Source organism: Cyprinus carpio, chromosome B1 (genome assembly GCF_018340385.1).
Source record: "Cyprinus carpio isolate SPL01 chromosome B1, ASM1834038v1, whole genome shotgun sequence".
Taxonomy (NCBI): domain Eukaryota; kingdom Metazoa; phylum Chordata; class Actinopteri; order Cypriniformes; family Cyprinidae; genus Cyprinus; species Cyprinus carpio.
Genome location: NC_056597.1, coordinates 19428767 through 19451175, shown reverse-complemented (window position 1 = coordinate 19451175; position 22409 = coordinate 19428767). Strand labels below are relative to the sequence as shown.

The window sequence follows — 22409 nt, the reverse complement described above, 5'->3', positions numbered from 1 at the left end:
TGGGCGTAAACCAGCAGTTAACAGGCCACTTCCTTTATAGAAATGTAATAAGTTTCTGCAAAAATACCATAAACAGTAAATGTTTGATATTTTGACAGACAAAAAATGAACTAAAAATTGGCTTCTAATAATCATTTAGGTCACTCACTTTTACATTTCATGGAATGACCTAGAGAAAAGGGGATTTTTAATGTCAAAAAATTCTACTTTAATTTTTTAATTGATTTTAGTATAGAAGTGGCAGTAAAAGGATTGGCTGATTAAAATAAATAAATTTGATTTTTATTGATACATTAAGAAAAATGCCTATAATAAAATTATCATTTGTGACCCTGGACCACAAAACCAGGCTTAGGTAGCACATGTATATTTGTAGCAATAGCCCAAAATACATTGTTTAGGTCAAAATTATAAATTTTTCTTTTATGCCAAAAATCATTAGGATATTAAGTATTTCCTACTATATATATCAAAAATGTATTATCGTTAGTAATATGCATTGCTAAGGACTTCATTTGGACAACTTTAAAGGCGATTTTCTCAATATTTAGATTTTTTGCACCCTCAGATTCCAGATTTTCAAATAGTTGTATCTCGCCCAAATATTGTCCTATTATCCTAACAAACCAAACATCAATGGAAAGGTTATTTATTCAGCTTTCAGATGATGTATAAATCTCAATTTCAAAAAATTTTACCTTTATGACTGGTTTTGATGTCCATGTTCACATTTGCCTGATGACTGTTGACATTTAAGAGAGACCAAAAATGTAATAACGCACGTTCACATTTTATTTTCTTCCACGTTTATTTTGAGGAATTGGTTTGAGGCGGAAACAAGCAGAGATTGAGCCGGTTATGATCACTCCCCCTCAGCCAGAGGTGTCACATGGCTAACTATGGCAAAAGCTGCTCCTGTTACTGCACTCCGGAAAGCGCTTTAATGTTTGTTTACTTCTAAACAACGACATAAATTAACTTATAAAAAAAAAGAGCAGAGGATTATTAGTTTGAATCCGTCAGCGAACACCGGCAAGTTCATTTATACGAGTATTATTCTGAATTGACTAACGTTAGTCAGGTTTCATGACATTGCGTTTGTCATGGTCTGTATAGTGCGTCAGGCATGTGATTTTTTTAAATCGGTGTGAACTTGATCATTTCATGCTTGTTGTGGTTTTGAAGTACTTGGTCTCTTTTAATGCGGTGATAGATCACAGTTTACTGGAAATACGTTGTAAAACTAGACCTCCTGCACTGGATCAGGACAGCTATTTTGACAGCACTGTGGTGCCGGTTTCAGGCGTGTATCAAGTATGTGAGTGATAAGTTTTCTTTAATATTATTGTGTGTAATTAGTATTTCAAAACTTTTTATTGTAGTTTCACGATTAAATACATCAAGACTTTTTTTTATTAATAGCAATAGGTTATCATCGCTTAAATCTTAAAAAAAAAAAAACAATAATAATTTAAATCCATAAAATTTTTCCACACTGGTCCAGTTGTCCTGTGAGGAGATTTCAGCAATCACAGCATATAGTAGTTGACCTAAACACTTGCTTTATTTTTTATTGGTGAAAAATTGACAAACTTAACTTGAATGTAAATATATCTATAACTATAAATCAGATGCTGCTGAATCAATGAAAATTAACATTAAATGTAACAAGACAGGTTTCATTCTGTGGTGGTAATAGACATTATGAAAATCATAATTAAATGTGGAAATGTTTTGACATGGTCCTTTAACTAAAGTATAATTTCACAATATTTTTTACACCCCTGTTGCATTTGAAACTTTTTACCACCATGATTAGTTCTCCAGACTTGGTGGCTTTCACTAAAGAAACAGATTTCTGTGAAGTAGTCAAAGACCCATCAGTACTTCCGGAGGAACTGGCTGTTCCCTTGTATCCCTACACTGGGGACACCACCCCATGGTCCAAGACCTCTGGAGCTAATTTTACAAAGGACTTTATCCTTTTATCAGAGTTTTCGGAGCAAGTTGGGCCCCAGCCTTTGCTTACTGTTCCTTCTGAAACCAAGGCTTGTGGGACATTTGATTTGAACCACTTCTCCCTTCGGATCATGTCAGTGGACTATCAGACCTCGCTCACCGGCCCGGGAGGTTGTGGCTCTTTGAAACTGAACTTTGTAGAAGACTCAAAGGTAGTTTTAGGGGATTCTAGAGAAGGAGCGTTTGCGTATGTGCACCATCTTACGCTCTACGACCTGGAGGCTCGAGGGTTTGTGCGACCTTTCTGCCTTGCCTATGTGTCGTCTGATGAGAATAAAATCATACAGCAATTCCAGCAGCTTTCCGCAGAGTTCTCCAAAGTCTCTGAATGTCTAAAAACAGGAAACAGGAAGAACTTTGCAAATGAACTGGAGACAAAACTGAGAGATTTGGAGTATACAAGAGTCATGTTACATAGAGAAATAGAAAGAGAGTTAAATAATGCATCTGTAATGTGCGCCAATGAAAGGGAACGCATGTTAAATGGTATACCTACATTAGATGTGAAACTGAAAGAGAAATCACTATCTCATAAAGATGAAATGAAATTACAAGGGAAAGGCAGATGTGAGATTTCAAGAAAGGCAGAAGTAGAGTGTGAAAAAGGGAATAGGTCATGTATAACGTATGACAGAGATGAACAATTTGGAGGAAGAAGCAAGAACAAGCAGGATAAAGGATCTTGCCCAACGCCATTGGCTAACAAAGGTGATGAACTGGCCAGTGTAGAAAAATCCATTCAGGAATACAAAAGCCTTCTAAAACAGGTCACTTGCTACCGAACTAGGAAGCTTAGAGACTCTGAATATTCTCCTTATGAACCGGATGACCTTCCTCATTCTTTCGAGTTTGACCTGGATGATTTAAAGCACGGTCAGCTTGCTGGGCCAGTGCTAGAATGTAATGTTTTTCCTTGCACGGACACACCCTCGCATTCTCTGAAGCCGATTAAAAACATTTCATCTTGCCGATTTGACAAGCGTCTGAAAACTCTCGAGGAGTTGTGTGATGACTACTTCCACCAACAGGCTCTACAGCAACTGAACTCCATTGAGAAGACATTCAGAGGAGACGCCTGCCATCTCTACTCACAGCAACTTTGCCGCAATCTTCTCCACAACCTCAAATCTACCAATTTCTTATTTGAGGATCCATGTGACTTGGAAGAGGAAGTGGGGTTACAGATTGGAATAGCTGGTCAACATTCAGTCCAACAACCCTCGTTTCTTCCTGCACCATCAATTCTAAGTGAACCTGTCAGTCTTGAGTCATATGTCTCCTGCGTTGAAATGGTGCCAATCAAACTAGAGCTGGGTGGATCTAGCCAATCTCCGGCTGTACCCAGCTCTGTAAATACCCCGGCCGAGGATAACCGACCCCTAACATCCTCTGCAGGGGAGACTGAAATGGAAAATGGGGGAGTAGTTTCAGCTTCAGATTGCCAAGAAAATGTGGAAATGTGCGTTTCAGCTTTGATGAAGACCAGTATTAGTAGTGGAGATAGTATTGAGGTCTTAGGGACAGAGAAGTCCTTCAGATCCCAGGGTTCAAATATACTAATGGATACAGCACTGCTTAGACCTCCACCTTTGTCCACTACAGCCATGCTGGAAGGTCCAAGGCAAGGGAGAGTAACTACCATACGAACTTGCAGTGAAGACAGCATTGAGGTTCTTTGCACAACGGAATCAATCCTACCAGAAGACCTGCGTGCTTCATACCCTTGTGCAATTGATGAGGAAAGTCCAGAGCAAGAGACTGATGAGAAAGACATATCTCACAACCAAGAGGACAAACAAGTTAAGTGTGTTTACGGTGAGGGAAATGAAGTCCCTGGAGGCGCCTGTATGGAGGAGCTGCAAGATTTTTATCCTGCGGTCATCTTAACCCCACCTGACTGTCCTATGACTATGACCCTTAGTCGGTCAAGCTCCCAAGATGTTTGTCATGCATCAGAATTAATCCCTCTCTCATTGTTAGATGAGCCCTACCGGATAGTACCTGATGATTTGTCAGACTGCTTCAGCTATCGGAGCACCACTGCCTCTACAACCTCTGAAATTTTCCCTACTTGTCTTCCAAGGAATAAAAGAGAAGGTGGGACCAGACGGAGACGTGGCAGAGTAGGGCGAGCAGCATTGCAGTTCTTGCGACAGTTTCCCTTTGCAGTGCATGCAGTGTTTAGCGTTCTGTGTGGCCGAACTTTAGTAGTACTAGGCAGCGAGGAGGCTGCAGTGAGACGGCTGGTTACAGCACTGTCTGTGTACATGCCACATCTGAGTAAATACAGAGATGGTATTCAGCCTTGGACTTCAACGCCGCTGCAGCTAACTGACCTGCTCAACTGGAAACTTATCGGCTTTAACAGGTAACATCTACTATGCATCTTAAACATGTTTACCTTCCAGATTTCAAACGGAAACCAAATTTCTTGATTAGCTAGTTCATGCATAAATTTTGTGGGTAAACTCTGCAGGAAGGTATCTGGATAAGGGTCAAAACACTTTTTCTTATTAAAGTCGATTCAAGTTTATTTGTATAGCGCTTTCCACGATGCAAATCGTTGCAAAGCAGCTTTACAGAAAATTAAAGTTTCTACATTATATATTTAGTAATAGCTTATCAGTGGTGATCTCAAGTTAATGTCCATCTGGCAGAAATGTACGGTAAAAATCAAGCAGTTAATGTCATCAAACAGACGGTGAATACTACTAACAGAAATGATTGTGTTTCGATCAAACTTACAGCAAAATTTGGTAGTTTTGTATGTTGTCTGAGGGTTGGCATCATCTGAGGTCCTCTGGGGGATTGGCATAATCCCTTCTCAGATCACACAACCAAATCACAAACAGTGCTAACGTTCATTCTTTGTTGGCTGTAGTACTACTTAATATCTTTATTTCCATACCTGAAATCTTAGTTGGCCAGTTAGGGATTCATTTTTTCTAAATCATTAAAATAGGTTGGTGTCTGGAAAGTGGAAACTGTAGTACACCAACCCCCGGTTTCACAGACAAGGCTTAAGCCTAATGCCAGACTAAAATCTAATTCTGAGCTGTTTCAACTGAAAGAAACTTGCTCAGACTGATCCTAATATATTATCAGTGCCTTTTTGTCTCAAAATGCACACTAGTGTTTTTTTCTAAGACACGTTTATAAAAATTACTTAAATGTCCTAATTGAACTATGGCCTAATACTGGCTTAGTCTAAGCCCTGTCTGTGAAACCAGGCCCAAGAGTTTTAGAAAACAGCTTAATGCTGATGATACACAGGGCAACTTTTGAAAGTTCACATTGTTCCAAACCCTTAAGATCTTTGTTCATCTTTGGAGCACAAATTTAAAATAAAGTCATTATTTTTGCTTTATCTGCACACAAAATGTATTCTTGTAGCTTCATAACATTACAATTGAACCATTGATGTCACATGGTCTATTTTAACAACGTCATTACTACCTTTCTATCCCTTGAACATGTCGGTTGTATTGCTGTCTATGAAGGGTCAGAAAGCTCTTAGCTCGGATTTCATCAAAAAATATCTTAATTTGTGTTCCAAAGATGAACAAAAGTCTTACAGGTTTGGAAAGACATGAGGGGGAGTAATGACAGAATTCTCAATTTTGGGTGAACTATCCCCAAGTTGTGCTATAAATGAAGCACTTAAAATGGAGTAGAGGCTTGGATCCAGAATGGAAGGTCAATATTTCATGACTTATCAAGCAGACCTTCAGGTGCAGGGTTAAGTGCCTCTGGTATGTAGCTTAAACATTTAGTATTTTCTTCCTCACCCTTTTGGTACAATTTTAACAACTATCATTAAGATAAAAACAGCATAGACGTTTAGCCAAGATGATGCCATCTTTACTGTTTGTTTTGTATCTTTACTCAGGATGTGCTGTTTTACTTACACAAATATGCCTCACTGCCTGGGCCATCACAGCCGATACCTCAGCATTCTAGATGTGGATCAAAAGACACTGCGCTGCCCAGTCTACAGTGGTACTCTTCTCAACCTGCTGGTGGAACCAAGGAGCCACTTTAAACGTGGAAACACCTACTTCATGTTTGCTCAAAGTGTGCAAAGCAAGCTTGTCTCCACAGCATTCCTTTTGACATTTTCACATGGTTTCCATACGCCCAGCAGGCCTCGGGAAAGTACATGGACACAATGTTTTCATTCTGAAATTCACAGGGATGATAAGAAAATCTTAAATTATTTATCTGAACTCATCAAACTGCACTTCATGGAGGTTCCACCTAATGTCCTCAGATTCAGCTACACCACAAACTGTATTTTCAAACTGTGAAAGTGTCATTCACACAAACTAGCCAATGATTTGTGTTCTATACAGTAGTTATGCTTAGCTTTTATTGCCTTCAAATGAAAATGTGCTTTTGCCCAGCAATAACAGTATATTTACATTATCCGCATGCCATATCGTTCTGTTGTGGAATCCAATTGTTTGTATTTAACATCAACCAGATATTGATCATAGTTCTGTAATTGCACATAATATTGCAAAATACTGATTAATTCCCAGAAAAAGGAAAACAAAAGCCTGGACAAAGGGGGAAAAAAAAAATCCCAACTGCCATGCCACTTATAATCTATGAAAACATTAAATCCACTCTGTATGTACATTAAAACTTTTTGTTTTTAAAACAGGATGTTGGTCAGACTTATTTTCCTTGCTGTTGGATCAGATGCAGGATTTTACGTTTTTCTGGAGTAAGTTTGGCCACCTGCAAGAGAGAGAAGAGCAGCTCATCTTTAAAATACAAGTTAAGATTTAGCAAAATATATATTTGTAAGTTTACATTACACCAGGACATGAATTAATAGAAAATATTCTTACGTTGCACTCAAGATACAGTTTCAAGCTTAGCTGCCAGGGGTTGTGCGATCTAAAAATCAAACGCAGCGCATTTGCAAATTGCATTATAGTGGCAATCCCCAAGTTATCCCTCTGGATAAATGTAAATCAGGAATATCCAAAACATCCAAAGCAATTTAACATTAGAAACCGCCTCTTAATATTCATGCATCTATGACACTCTTTTGTAGGGATGCACCGATCATGATTTTTCATGGCCGATTCCGATACCGATTTTTTTTTTTTTCTTTAAGCAACAAACAAGAAAGAAGGACAGTTAGTAGCCTGAGATGGTACAGACATCAGCATTTAGCTTTTGTTTTTGAATTGGGTTTAAACTACATAGAACTGGCCTTAAATGAAAAGATTAACTGTAACCATGTGAAATTAAAGGCGACAACTGCATAGTTCTTCAATCCAAACAACACAATCAACACACATTCAAGAAGATGTTTCTTAATCAGCATTCAGTATTTGTTTTAGTTTTTAAATTTGGTTTTAAATAAAAAAAGGTCTTTACCAGTGAGACTAAATAAAAGTGTGCTATATAAATACATTATTCCAAAATGTTAAAATCATGTTGGTGCGAATAAAACAAAGATGCAAAGTGTTTCATTTATCCAATTAAAAAAAAAAAAAAATAGGGTAGTGATTCACATCTGTATTTTTTTACTTGAGCCAATGAAAAATAACTATTGGCTTAAGTTAAAAACATATAGATGTGAATCATTACCCTAAAAAAAAATTAATTGGATGAATGAAACACTTTTTTTCAGTGTGCTACAGCAGGTGAATTTTAAATCAAATTAAGTCGATGTAATTTTAAGGTAAAATAAAAATAATCATCTTATACAGAACTGACATTTACTTCTGGCTTTTCAAACGTGTAGCCTATGCAAGTTCTACTTTACAAAAAAAAAAAAAAAAAGTATTTCAGTTTTGTCACAGTTTAGTCCGTTTCGTTTCTCATCCAACACGTGAGAAGCTGAGCTGAACATCGCTTCACTATCTCCACTTGTGTAGGGCGCGGACAGGTACAGTACGCTCGCGCAGCTTCAGCGAGTGCAGTAAAGGGGCTCTTATTTGTGCGCCAGTACACCAGCAGCTGTTCGCTTCCTGCTATCTGTGCCTCAGACATGTAGCTCTGAATGACTGCCCGTGTCCTGCGCACAGATTTCGAAATACTTCCACACAAATGACATGATAGCGAATGATTACAGTGTAGTCTGTGCACACGGGCGCACTTCCGGAAAAATCGGCCAAAAAAGACCAAAAACCGGGCGATTGCCGATCGCGTATTTTAAGCAAAAACCATCCAGTTCCGATTTATGGCCGGTCAACCGGTGCATCCCTACTCTTTTGCTAAAGTATGTTCGAGATATCTAGATGATTATGTAATAAAGAGCATGAATTACATGACTTAGGACTATACTATAGTGATGGACTGCTGCTTCTTACTCATTCCAAGTGGCAAGCAAGCTATTGGTGGGATAGGTGTTCAGGTCCAGAACCATGCTGTTTTCCCAGAAGTACATGCAGAGGAAGTACGCAACCAGGGAATGTTCTGTTTCGCTCCACTTTCTGAAACCGATATAGAGCATGTTCGTGCTTAACATGACGTTTTTTGTTTTGGTTAATGTGTACAAACACACACCCTTACCTCTGTAGGAGCTGGTATCGCTCATCAGACAGTTCCTCCAGAAGACAGCAAAGGAGGTAGTGCAGCACATCTGGCCTCACCAGCAGACTGTAGAAGAACCAACGGAGCGCCCAACGGTTGAACTGAAGGCAAACGTACAAACAGTTACACAAAAGAGCATGCACATAATCAGGACTACTGAATTTAACATGGGATGATACAATACTTACACTTCAGCATTTCTTATTTTTGTTCATAGCTGTAAATGGAAAGTTTGAATTTGCTCATGTTGACTAAAAACTAGAGAAAATAAGCACCTTGAAACACATGATGATGCCGAGGATGGGCTTGAGCTGTGAGTGGAAGATGCGCAGAACCAAAGCCTGAGTGGCCAACAGCAGTCTAGCCTGGTCAGGATAACCCTAATGGGAAGAGAGTAAATCAACATTACATGCTACACCAATAACCAAAAACTATGAATAACATGTCAGGCATATTCAGAATCAGCAGCATGGGTAAAAATGAAATAAATTAAAATCAAATCAAATAAACACACACACACAGTCATTTCCAGAATTACTGACACCCTCTGTAAACATGAACAAAGCAGCCTGTAAAAATAAACCTGCATTAGTTATCCTTTTGATGTATTAATCAAAAAAATGTACAAAAACCTAACCTTTCACTGAAGTACAACAATTGAAAATGTGGGGGGAGGTGGGATTTCATATGAGACACTCTGTGTTTGTATAACTTTTTTTAATAAAATATATATAAAATTACACAATGTTTGCTTGTTCTGAAATGAGGAGGCAAAGTCTCTCGATTTTGACATTTTTCGTATTAAATAAACACTATCAAGAAAAAAAAAAACAGCTTGAACCAAAACAAAGTATATTTTTCTATTTTTCCAAAATAACTATGAGAACATTGTAACATAAAATGAAACATGACAGAGACAGAATTATAATGGGCATCAGACACCCTGCTTTATAGATATTCATGGATCTTGCACATTTTTACAAAAAAAAAAAAAATGCTTATGAAAAAAAAATTCATGACCTAAATGTTCCATTATTTTACAATAAGAATAAAAAAAATCAGTTCAAATTATCATGTTAACTAAAATTAATGCCTATTAACGCTATTTGTTTGCTTTCTATTTGTTTTAAGTACAAGCTGCGATTGTGCCAGACACTACTCCACGCAGAGAACATATCCCATCACTGAATATTGTTATTTGCGTAATTCAATTAAACTCAGGACCTGAATTTAGTTTTGGAAACAGTTTCAGCTTTATACGCACCCTTTGGATGCGACTAAGAGCACAGAAGTCTGCCTCTGGAGTGCCCAAGTGCCTAATGGTTTAAAAAGCAAGCAAAAAATATGTTTTTGTGACGATGACCTGATTAGGCAAGTGAGAATTGTGAACTGTACCGAAATGGTTTAGCATCTAACCTACATGCTAAACTGAATAAAAGTTTGGGATATATGCGCAATCCTGCACCAAAATCCAGGACCTGATTAAACAATTCTATTATACAGAGATTTGTGAAATAGATTTCCACGACTTTTCCAAAACGTTCTGGGTTTATTTATTTTTCCAAAACTTTTCCAGGCCTGGAAATTGCTGCTTTATAATTCCATGACTTTGTCAGGTTTTTCATGACCGTACGAACCTTGGATATTGTAATTTCCCATATAAATATCATTATAAACCAGAGGTTAAGACAAAAAAAATTGCAAAGATTTAATTCATTAAAACTCACACGCTCAAAGGCTTTGGGGATCTGTATACGGGAAGTTGTCGTCAACTCCTCAAGAATTGCACTAGCAGCATCTCTGGTCACCTGAGCAGAAACAAACAACTATCAGTCTCCATCATAACATCTCAGTATGTTTTCCAATCCTCTTCCCATCCAGACAGACACTAAATAAACACACTCCTCTCACCGTCTGATAGGTGACATCAGGCTCGGCATAGAATGCACCAACAGGAACACCATCTGGAGTAGTAAAATTAGAACTGACAACGCTGAGCAGATACACCCATGTTTCCGACTAAAAACATATAGAGACATCTATTATAAAAGCAGCCAGACCTTGAAAAGACTCTGACAACACACTCTAGCTGCCAGTGAGTACTAAGCCAACACACATGAAGAGTTAAGAAAAAAACAAAAATCACAATGACTTTATGATAGGTAGCGTCTAACTGGTGTTTAATACTGTATCACGATGACCCGAGCTGTTTGCCACACATTCAGTATGCAAGGGAAAAAAACTAAATACACAAATTGATGTTAAAGGGGTCATATGATGCTGCTAAAATGAACATTATTTTGTGTATTTGGTGTAATGAAATGCGTTTGTGGTTTCTGAAACGCGTCGATTTTTACAAAGCTCATCTCTCTGAGAAACTAGGTGTGCTGTGATTGGCCAGCTATCCAGTGCGTTGTGATTGGCCAAATACCTCAAGCATGTGACGGAAATGTTACACCCCTTAACATACTGTGATGCCTTGTCCGGCTGGAGCGACGAGACAAACATAAAAACCATTATAAATATGATATAAACATGAATTCTAGTCGTGTCCTCTTTTGGAAGGCAAAAACAAAGTAGTTTCGCTTTCTCAACGAAACAGCATCACACACTGCGGCCTTGACTGAGAACGGCGCGGCCAGTGGATTCGAGGAAGGAGCTTAAGGCCCCGGGCTGGAAAGCCGATCCGGCGATCCACAGTGCAAAGTTGATGTATTTCCTCAGCGACCAGCACGGATCATCTCCAGGCATGACGAAGCGGATATCGTCCTCTTTTGGAAGGCCAAACAAAGTAGTTTCACTTTCACAGTGAAACACACAGCACATGGCAGCAGCGGCAACAACAATACTACAACGAGAATAAAAGGTTAGCCTTCTTTCTTTGCGTGAACATCTGGGCTGCGTTATGCAAATTTTCCCACATAGTGACGTAGAGATGTTGGGGCGTGTTAGAATGAGCTGTTTCAGGGGGGCGTGGACGAGTATTATGCCTTGTAAGGAATGTGTGTTTGGATTTGAGAATTTAGTCTTTTATACTTTACAGATCTTCTTTATGCACCAAGAGCTTGTAACACTCCAAAAAGAAAGGAAAAATTGAAATCGCATCATATGACCCCTTTAACAAACTCAAAATACATGTTGGTGGCCATCAATAAATATAAATAAAATGGTATTGAATTCAGATGAGATACAAAAGTCAACTGAGCTTTTGCACATTAAACATTAAGTTACACAAAATAACATTATATACCATTTTACTTACATCAGCAAAAACAATGGTGTTACAGTCCAGAACCCTCAGTGCAAACTTCAGTACCTCTATCATCTTGAATGAATTTGAACCTATTGAAAGTACAGGAAAAAAAAAAAAAAGAAAGAAAAAAAAAATCACATTGAGCATTACATTTGAATGTCACCTCTCATTTATAATAATAAAAAAAAAAAAAAAAAAAAAAAAAAAACTTTCATCTGAAATTAAGTGATCAGTGACTGTCAAGCTGCAAATCAGCAGCGTTTACAATCCTGTTCTTTCTGCTCTCACTACTGACCTGAGAAACGAGTGTGCAAATGTAAAGCTACATTTTCCTCACTGAATAGGATTATGGATTAAACACAGGAAAAGTATATTCATGTCAAACAGCATTTCTATATTAAATGACCATGTTTTTCCTTATATGGGTTGATATTAACAAAGATGGCAGACCCTTTAAGATTCTTTGGCTTTCCTACTTTGTAAATAATAGCCCTATAATATTAAGATATTAAAAAATGTCAATACCTATTTGTTAGCAGAGGGTGAAATGTCACATTTGTCCCTAGGTTAGTCATGTTCCCTCAACAAACCAGTTGAATACACCTGCTACTTAAACGTACATAAACTATTATGAGTTGTCAGTGTTTCTTACATTTTACTCTTAAACTTCTACTTAAACTATTCCTTTAAGTGCTTTTGCAACACAATGGTAATTAGCTCATATGATCTGAACCTACTGGCTGGAATCAGACTTTATTTCTGTGTATGTTTCTGACAAGAGGATAAGAGTGCTGTTAATTCTCTACCTTCAATCGGTGTCCACTTAGTGCTCAGTAAAGGATCAGGTATGATCATATGGCCATTTCCTGCATCAAATTCTTGTGCTACATCAGGGGCATGGCCTGATGTGAGAATTCTCAGATAAGCTCTGAACTGTTGAGGTGTGAGACGGGAAGCATGGCATGTGGCACCGGGCATTAGTGATAACATGTGGCAGACTGCACCACTGTAGTCACCATCCTAAACACACAAACATAAAACTCAAGTGGCATTTTCACCATCACTTTTTTTAAACTTTTCCATTAATTGATTATATTCAAACATTATGCATAATTTAACACGCAAAGGAGTTTTCAACCTGGGGACCACAACCACTGCAATTCCTCTTTTTTTTTTTTTGAGAGAAAAATAAATGTATTTTTTAATAAAGATTATGGGCCAGATTTACTCAACAGGGCGAATTAGCATTAGAGCATAATTCCATTAAAGCACTAATGGAAGGGGAAAATTCTGTGGGTAATTTACTGTCAAGGTGCACATTAAAGAACACAGACATGACATCTCATTTCAATAATGACCAGCGCAATCTACCAAGAGCAGCGCAAATTACCACCTGCTTTAAGACATGCTTTTTTGGGGCGATAAATAATGCCACAAATACCAGTGAATTGACAAGTGCAAATCTTAGTAAATCGTGTTGCGTTATCATTTAAATACTCTTCTCCCATAAATTTATTGATCAAAAGGGTATACTCCTACAAATGCATATTCAATAAGGTGAGTCGCAAAAATAACTGTGTCCACGCCTTTTCATTGCTAATTTTCCACTCTGTGTCTTTAGTAAATCCTGACAGTATTTTTTTAATATGAATGAGGGTTTGCGCTGGCACAAGCTAATAGTAAATCTGGCCCTATATTTTAGGAAACAGGTCCTTGCATACTGGCCACAAATCCCTTGCATCAATAAGTTAGGAAACTCCATAATTTAAAGAAATTTTTTGGTGAACTTTTTTAAATGCCTGAAAAGGAGTGTAGAATTGTGAAAATGCAATGTAAAAAGCAATTAAGGAAATGGCTTTAGTTCAATTTACCTTGCACAGGTAGAGGGGAACCAAGTCTTTCATTCTCTGCAGCCTAAATCCCAGACAGACAGAAATGCAATGAAAGATTGGACCATAAATAGAGTATATAACTCAATGTATATTCATGACATGCAGCTGTAACTCACGTGGGATTATTGATGCTTTTGACAACTTTGAGATAGCGAGCCAGCTCACGGTACCTAAGAAACATATAGATTATCATTTTAAGGGTAATTTTAATAATATAAGGGTAGATTAATGTTTTTTTTTTGTTTTGTTTTTTTTTTTTTAAAAGAGTTGGCAAGGGCTACAGCGATGACACTTACAAAACTCAAATAATAATCATTAGTCCACACAGAATCTCCAAACTATTTTTCTGTGCTGTTTACAAGGGAAAATCTCTGGAACATTGCTTCACTATTATTGGTCATTGTAGTATTTTTTTTTAATTATTCCTAGTGAGAAAAAAAAAAAAAGACTTTTGTTTTAAATATGCACAGAAACTGATATTTGAATCCGACAACTGCTGAGCTTTGGTTATGAAGATTCTTTGCAGGCCTATATGATTTATTGCACATATCATTCAAATAAATGAAGAGCACTTTAATAGTAAACAAAGCATAAAAAGTACACTAAGGAAGAAGCATTACTTGTTTTGTTGTTGAAGTTTACAGACTCTTGCTTGAATCACGACCAGAGGTTCAAACAAGACTTGATGCCTTCGACCTTTGGCCTGCCTCTCTCCAGTGATGTTTTGACCTTTCATCACAGCAGAGAGCAAGGGATCATCCCAAGGTAGCACACTCAGACTGCAGCCAAAAAAATAAATAAAAAATCAATTGCAGGTCACAACTGAACAATTAGTGCATTAGCAACAAATACTTTAAACTAGGAAACAACATAAGGGTAGCCAATGATGATTAGAATTTCCTTTTTGGATGAAATATTCTTTTCCAGAATATTCCAGAATATAAAGCTTTTCCAAATGCCAGTGATGTTGAGGCGGTACCTTTTTGGCAATGTGCAGTTTGAAGGCCGAGGAAGCTTGTGGTAGAAAGTCTCCAGCTGCTTTATAAAAGAGCCAGAAAAATCAAAGCCAACTAAAATCGTCCACACTTTTGTCATAAATCTGGAAGACAAACACAGATTAAGAAAACGTAAACTCCAAGTAAACACACATAATAACTTTTGTTTGTAGCATTACCTCCACAGGAGCTTTGACACTGTTTCAGATACAGTGTTAGCAGCTTGTATAATTCTGTAAAGGAGATAAAACACACCTAAGAGCTGTAATTGTACATTACATTGTAAAGACGGGTCAGAATGCGCAATAGCATAAAATTCATTACCCAGGAGTCGTGTGGCTGACGAAAAGCTTAATAGCCCCTAGCAGCATCACAACACAGGCCTTTGGATTCCCTTTCATTGCTTCATTCAAAAACATTTTGATATGTTGACTCACAACAGTGTAACTGCAAAATCAAAAAGAACCATTTTAGTATAGCAAGCACTGATTAAAGAATTTGACCATTATAATTAGTGTTGTTTGGCAAGAAACACTATTATTGGTTAGAGGTATGGCAAAAATCACGTTTTTTATTTTCAGGAAAGTCATGATCTTATCATGATTCTTTTTTATGTTGGTTTTACTATTTTGCAAGTTGTCTTAGTAGTACAGCCAAACTAATTTCCCCATTTTAAAAACAACGCCTTAGGTAATAATAAAAACAGACGGCAGAAAGCGCAACATTTAGTTGTTATTGTGAGTGTGCACACAAAGTTTTTACAGATTCAAAAGATGCATTACTCTTATCTGTATGAGCAAAAATTACAGAGTATTTTAAGAGTAAGTGAGCGCACCAGCACCTCAGTGCAGTGCGAGCTACTGTTCAGCTTCCACACTCCACACACACACTTGACTAGCGCACTTTTTCTAGGTTAACATTAGATTGAGCGGCCATGTAAAGTTGCTTCTACATACATCTTTCAGATGAAAAGTCATATTTGAGGTCAAAGAATGATAGGTGAGCGTTTGGATGTCCTGTCCGAAGTACTGTATTACCACAAAGACCGGGTAATTAATGACCTGTCCCATGGACTGTGTGACCCCACCACATCCTGTGGAATTTATTTTATTTATTTTCTGCAGCTATTTAAATTTTCGTTGACCAAGCCTCTTCTAGTCGACTAACAGTTAGTCGACTATTAGGGGGCAGCCCTAGTATATGTGAAACTTGTGTGTTTTTGACAGTTTCAGCGTTATAGTATTTGAATGTTTTATTATTCTGTTTTTGAGTTTATGTTTGACAGGCTTTTTAGTCTATATTCGCCCAGAAAAAGTGCATGTCATAACAGAACGCAAATGAAATGTTTAACTGGCAAGTTTAACTGGCATCACACACACCTAATATTGACCATACGTTGATAAAATCTTGCTCCCATAATAACACAATTTAAAACTAGTTTTTTCTCTTATGCAAAATACAATCCTTAAACCAATTTCCACAATTCCACCCACATAATTTAAAACTGTAACAATTTCCAAATTAAGATTTATTTTCCCTCACAATTTGGTTTATTTAATAATTTTACGATAATTTAACTAGCAAAATACAAAAAGCAACTTCTGAAAATAATAAAGAAGAACCACTCACTCATACTCCAGCATCTTAAAGTGATGTTGATAGCATCCTTTACATCCGATGGTTTGACTCTGTGTATTGCTGTTATTGTTGCGGTGACAGGTGCAACGACAGTTCGCTGAATGGTTGGGACTCTCAAACCCCAGTAAAAAAGTTGCATACTTCATTGCCAAACTACCAGCAAATTTCTGCAGTGAAGTTTCTACCAGATAAACACACAAATGAGTCAAAGATTTAGGCTGGCAAAGGGACTAGGAAACAATAAATCTACAGTTTAGTCAAGTGAGAAAACATACCTGCAAGTCGTAGGTCTGAATCCATATCCAGTGGGTCAAAGGTGAAGTTCAACTCATGCAGAAATCCCATCAGACTCTTGTCACGGAGGGCTTTCCAGTAGACACTGTGCTTATGGGCATTACAGTGGCAGATCCCAGGGATGGTCCAGAGCTCGCACTATTAAATACAAACACAAAAGTGGACTTGTTTTTAGCCTGGTATGTACTAAATCAGCAAGTATGGCCAAAATAAAACAAACCAAGACTTGCGTGTAGAATAGCCTGGAAACAGCGAGAATAAAACCAGTAACCAGTGCATTCAATCAATGCCATTGCATATATTGTCATTATTTCCATAGATTTGTGGTGGATGGTGGCAGTGGTTTCGTCAGTAAAGCCGGTTCCCTGATTACAGCTAAATCGCCATCACCTGCTTTCAAATGGAGCGGCATTTAATAGACAGAGCCGTAGTTCACTGACAAGCTACGCATTATCGTGTTTATTATCGCAGATGAATCGCCTTCGATAATGAACGATGAATTCATCAGCTTGTCAGTGAACTACGGCTCTGTCTATTAAATGCCGCTCCATTTGAAAGCAGGTGACGGCGATTTAGCTGTATTTGGGGGCAGGTGTTTATTTATTTAATGGGCTTGTTTGTCGCATGCGATATATCGCGCAGCCCTAATTCAGATGGTTTTAATTTTACACAAGTTACATAGAATCTTACATAAATCTTTATCATGAAACACACATTTTGCTTTTGACATATGCATAAATCAAGGGTGTAAATCAATATTTTTATTGTATATACTCCTTAGCTTTATTCCTACTCAATATATGATGCTTATTACAGAGGAATTAAAGGAGGAAGACAAAGGTTTCAAGAAGGTCGCTGCCCAAATGAGGTCATGCAGTACATGTAAGGGTTCGATTTTTAAGTCTATTTTTTTTAAGTCACTCAAATGCAAGGCCTCAGATAACTTATGAGCACAGGCCCCTTCATTTTATCCCACGCTTTGTAGAAGACATGGATATTTTGTTCTTTTTATCTCTATTCTGTCTCTCATGTTTCAAGTTTAATCAGCAAATGCTGTGTAAATAATGCTTCTTTCTGTAGTCAAGGTCGGTAGTCATGGTGAGAGTCTAGGGAGTCAGATACAATGTTTTCAATTAAAAATTATTCACATATTTTAGATAAGTCTATTATGGAGATGCCTAGAAAGATCAATGTGGATGAAGTTTAACCAAAAAGTGTACATATAATCTGTTCATTGGTTAATCCCATACACTTGTAGAGTCTTAGGTTCAATGATAAATTAATATGAATGATTTCACTGAGTTAATACTGTTTTACTTCAGAGCTCATTTTTGTAGCTCTCTGAGGCATGTTTCAGTTGTAAGATACTACTCTGGATCACGAGCCCAGATCAATCTTATTTGATAATCTTACCATTGCTTGAAATGACTTTAATTTTACAAGTGAATTTCCAGTTTCATTTCAGTAGCTCCGTTATATTAAGAATCTATCAGGTTGCACCAGTCACTTTGTGGTACAAATAAAAATTATATACGTCACTAATTTACAGTTCATCACCTTTACAAAGAAAGCAAGAAGATAAACTACATAACAGTTTAAGCTGCAACTGGCACTGTGTCCAAAATTAAATACTTCCCTACTATAAATAGTATGCAAAAAACAGTACGGCCAAAGAGTAGTATGCCTGAATTCACATTATAAATAAAACTGTAAGCGAAAAGTCTGCTGATTTTTAAATTAGGTCACAAAACATGCTAATGGACCCAAAAAATTACTCACTTTTTCCATGCAAAAATGTAATTAGCTTTTTTCCCTTCTGATGTCTCGTAACAACCTGACATTTGCATACAAGTTTCATGCACTAACACAAACCCTAGGTTAGAAGCCAGTGGACTCACCGTGGATGCCAGTTTGTCACAGATATAGCAGAAACACTGATCACAGTGCTTTGCATTATCTTGCAGCGGTCCTGAAACGTCCTGCTCTGCTCGACTAGAACAAGCACACAAAAGCACGTAAACACTCACAGACACAACACAAGTCCTTCACAGAAGAGTCGCCTCGCTGCTTTACTGACCAGAACGCCAGGGTGCAGTCATATCTCGCGTGTGGAAGCACTGTTGCAGTTTGGGAGTATGTGATGGCCAAGTCTTCGTCCAACTCTTCAATATGTTTAGATACATCTGAGATCAACAAAGAGATAGAACAGAGATATGACAGTGCTACTGAAGGATTACTATATTCATATACCATAGTATTTATGGTACACCATGGTACTGTGATGAACTTTAAAGAGGTACTACCATGATATAGGAAAAAAAATATTATTACCATAGTCTCAAACACACACACATACACAGTGACATTTCTGTAGCATGTAAAAGACAATATGGTATTGCCATATGATACATATAACGTTAGTCCAAAAACGTAGTTCTTTTATGGTAACATTTAACGTTAGTTTTGTTTGTGTCATGTTAAAATACAAATATAACGCAGATCACCTGCGTCGTTCCTCTCAGTTTCAACGATCAGCACCGAAGAGTCGTTGTGGCTCCTCAAAAAGTCTCCTTCATCATCATCTTCATCGCTCAAAATGATTATAGGTATGTTATGCTCCGTCCTACAAAACACGACAGACAACAGAGAAGAAACAACCTCTGATATCAAAATGACTCGGCTGGCATTGTGTACGTTTCGTATGAAAACTTTTAAGATTAAGATTTTGTTACTTAGTCAGAGAACATACATGTTTTATCGAATGAACCGTCGGTGAACGCGCGCGTTCAAAGTTTGGCGCTTTAGCTGGATCACGTGACTCTGAAATGACCGGAAATGTTGTCAGCGTTGCCGACGATTTCCAGCCCAAAAGCTCTCCAAAACCCGCCCACTCCAAGAAAAAAAATCCACATAAAAAGGTTAACTACAAAAAGAATGTGATAGTATTAAATAAGCATATTAAAAAACATACATGACAACGAAATAGTGACAAAATAAAATTATAAAAATGAATCAACTTCCCAGACAGGAGAACAATTCAACAGGAAGACGCATCAAATCATGGCAAGTACAGAAAAAGAACCGAAAAAGAAAAACTATTAGAAAAAGACTTTTAAGTAAGCTATGCATAGACGGGGCGTGTGCTGGACACAGGAGAGAATTTAATGGGGGCTTGGGCCATAAATGATACCAGAGTGAACAACAATGTAACACAATTAAACTAGATATATATTACGGCTGTCGCGAATATATTATGAAAATATTATGATATGAAAAGTGTCGATTGCTGCATTGAATTTCTATCTGCTCAATTTGCCACATTTTTCTTTATATTTGTTTTTACAGCGTTGAGCATTCTAACCAATCACACACGACTGTGTTGAGCTTATGAACGCAATGGCCAATCAGAGGCGTTTAGATTAGTCATCGCTGAAACGAGTTTTGTTCGCTCTGCGCTCGCTCGCTCGCAGACTCAATCTTGCACTCTCACAGTCACAAACTCCAGACAGCTTCATTATAACGGGACTTATTTAAAGTGGTCTTAAACTCGCGCTAGAAGTCAGTGATAATGTTCCTTGATCATGTAAATGTTCTTTTCTAGCTGGCTGTATGTAATATATTCGTTCTTTGAACAACCGTGGACATAAAAGCGTTATAATTAATAACTTACAGTGTTTTTATTAAACTGTGATCACGTTTAATACAAATTCAGTCGTATTAAAAATGTTTTATGACATGACACCCATCTGGTCTATGGATTTAAGACTGATTTACGATGTGCGTAAGTTAGTTATAGATTACACTTCCCTCCTGGAGTTCGTTCACCCTCCGCACGAGGCTATGTCAAATATTTGTTAACAGCACAGACCCAGACAGACAATCAAACATGCATCGTTTTCAGTTTCAACAACAAAATAAAATCGCCCAGTACGTGATCAGGATAGCCAACTTTAGTGAACACAGCAAACTTTTGGGGTTGACAACATAACAGAAAATGTGTCTTTAGTGATAAAAAAAAAAAAAAAAAAATTGCGCTTACCCTCGTGTTGCGCTATAACTCAAAACAGCACAATCCAAATCTGACTTTAAGGTCAAAACGGCAGAACATTAGACAATCTCAACTGCACTGCAGCTCTGGTTTACACAGTTCATAATGACCTCATTCACAGGTGTCTCCTCCTTTCCTACCTCTTTTTTTTTTTTTTTTTTTTTTTTTGGCTCATCCTCAAACTCTTGAATAGCCTAATATAACTATTATTATTATTTATTCATTTATTTATTTGTATTATTAATATATTTATGATATTATACTTCAAGGTGTCTTAATAGTTGTAGAAAATCTCTCTCTTTAAAAAAAAGAACTCTCAAGTGTTATGGAAATTTCTATATTTTTCTTTATATTCTATTTTCCATTTGCACAGGAACAGAGGAATGGCTACGACTGGTTAGAACTAATCTGAGAAGATCAAAGCGTATCCTTGGAAAGCCTTTATCAGTATAAAAAACACTGTGCTGAATTGCCTTCTGTCTTTCTCACTACAGAGCTTCTGTGTGTTGGACTGACCATTCTTCTAAGAATTAAAAGACCAATTACAAATCTTTTGACTGGTTATTCTCTCTCTGTCTCACATTTAACATTTAGAATTTTTTTCATGACACAAGTCACTGAACATGTACCAGACATGTAGCTATTGCATGAAGATGTAACACTTACATTTACTCCTTAATCCTATAAAAGTTACTGTAGAAAATCTTCTCTCTTTGTTCAAAAAATCTCTTGAGTCGAGAAGTTCCAGGTGCCAAAATCAGACTTTATTGTTAGAGACAACAAAGTCGAGATGCGGAACATCTGACTCACACTTATATACAGTTAAAAATGAATCATACTTTAACAAAATGTACTTTAACGAGAATACTTGTATAATAGCTTCAGGCAGTTAGAGACACTGCATGTATAAATCCGAAATGACTGTGCCGGGAATATTGGGGAGATTCCACAAAAAAACAAAAAAAACAAAAGCATACTTGCAACCAGATCATTGGTTGAGAAAAAAAGTGTGAGATGCAAGTGTCGTCAGATATCATATTGTGCAACGTGGATTAGTTGTCTAGCCCAATAAAGTCTGGCTTTTTGAGCCCTTGTTTTTTGACAAAGAGAGAAGATTTTCTACAACAGCTTTTGGATTAAGGAGTACATGTAAGTGAAATATATTCATGTAATATAGAAACATACATGTCTGGTACATGTCCAGTGATATATTAGCTTATAGAAGTTGTTTTAGTGCAAACTAATTTTTCTTATTTCCGGTGCTAAATTGTATTTCTAAAACTATTCAGGCTTAAAATCTGATCCTGCACACTTGGGATTGGCTTGTTAATTAATTAGCCTAAAAATGTGTGAAAACCACCAAACTGATCTCAAACTGGGCCAAAGTTTGTCCACCTGCCCAAACCAGTTTTGACATGCACAATAAAATTCAAATCCACCCGATGTGTCAACACTGTCAGCCATTCCCTAGTTCAATTATAATTCATTTCATTTTATGCAAAATATATTACAAAATCATCAATACAAAAATACACAATTGGCACCAGTAGCACTGATTAAATAAAATATTTATGTTTTTGTGATATATTTACAGTATCTTGTAATATATATATATATGTACAAAAAATTAAAATGTAATGACTCTCTGCAAATATCTACCATTACAAAAAAGTAATTTAATGTTGAATTTAATTAAGAAAAAATGTAGACCTATT

General features: G+C 37.1%; 2 protein-coding genes across 2 annotated transcripts; one reads left to right on the top strand and one right to left on the bottom strand.

Moving 5' to 3' along the window:
* Positions 1-1447: 1447 nt before the first annotated feature.
* Positions 1448-6685, top strand: smcr8b (Smith-Magenis syndrome chromosome region, candidate 8b). The gene is made up of 2 exons (XM_019088175.2): positions 1448-4387; positions 5909-6685. Exons 1-2 carry the CDS (start codon positions 1812-1814, stop codon positions 6324-6326), a joined length of 2994 nt encoding a protein of 997 aa, XP_018943720.1. The 5' UTR covers positions 1448-1811; the 3' UTR covers positions 6327-6685.
* zgc:112980 (uncharacterized protein LOC503706 homolog) lies at positions 6356-20771 on the bottom strand. Its single transcript, XM_042716943.1, has 22 exons — positions 20686-20771; positions 19396-19536; positions 19151-19269; positions 18724-18829; positions 18545-18638; positions 16628-16784; positions 16344-16533; positions 15039-15161; positions 14894-14947; positions 14699-14818; positions 14340-14498; positions 13836-13889; positions 13699-13741; positions 12634-12847; positions 11837-11916; positions 10486-10593; positions 10302-10382; positions 8850-8954; positions 8554-8675; positions 8352-8474; positions 6876-6924; positions 6356-6762 (listed from the first exon to the last, which is right to left on the bottom strand). Coding segments are annotated over exons 2-22 (2166 nt in total). The 5' UTR covers positions 19398-19536; positions 20686-20771; the 3' UTR covers positions 6356-6699.
* Positions 20772-22409: the final 1638 nt, after the last annotated feature.

What these genes read in the sequence shown, in the direction of transcription:
- smcr8b (XM_019088175.2), top strand. Translation starts at nt 1,812, where the DNA reads ATGATTAGTTCTCCAGACTTGGTGGCTTTCACTAAAGAAACAGATTTC. An exon ending in AAACTTATCGGCTTTAACAG is followed by an intron (nt 4,388 to 5,908) that starts GTAACATCTACT and finishes ATCTTTACTCAG; the next exon opens with GATGTGCTGTTTTACTTACA.
- zgc:112980 (XM_042716943.1), bottom strand. An exon ending in TTTAAGATGCTGGAGTATGA is followed by an intron (nt 15,162 to 16,343) that starts GTGAGTGGTTCT and finishes TTGATTTTGCAG; the next exon opens with TTACACTGTTGTGAGTCAAC. An exon ending in CTGATGTCACCTATCAGACG is followed by an intron (nt 10,383 to 10,485) that starts GTGAGAGGAGTG and finishes GTTTCTGCTCAG; the next exon opens with GTGACCAGAGATGCTGCTAG.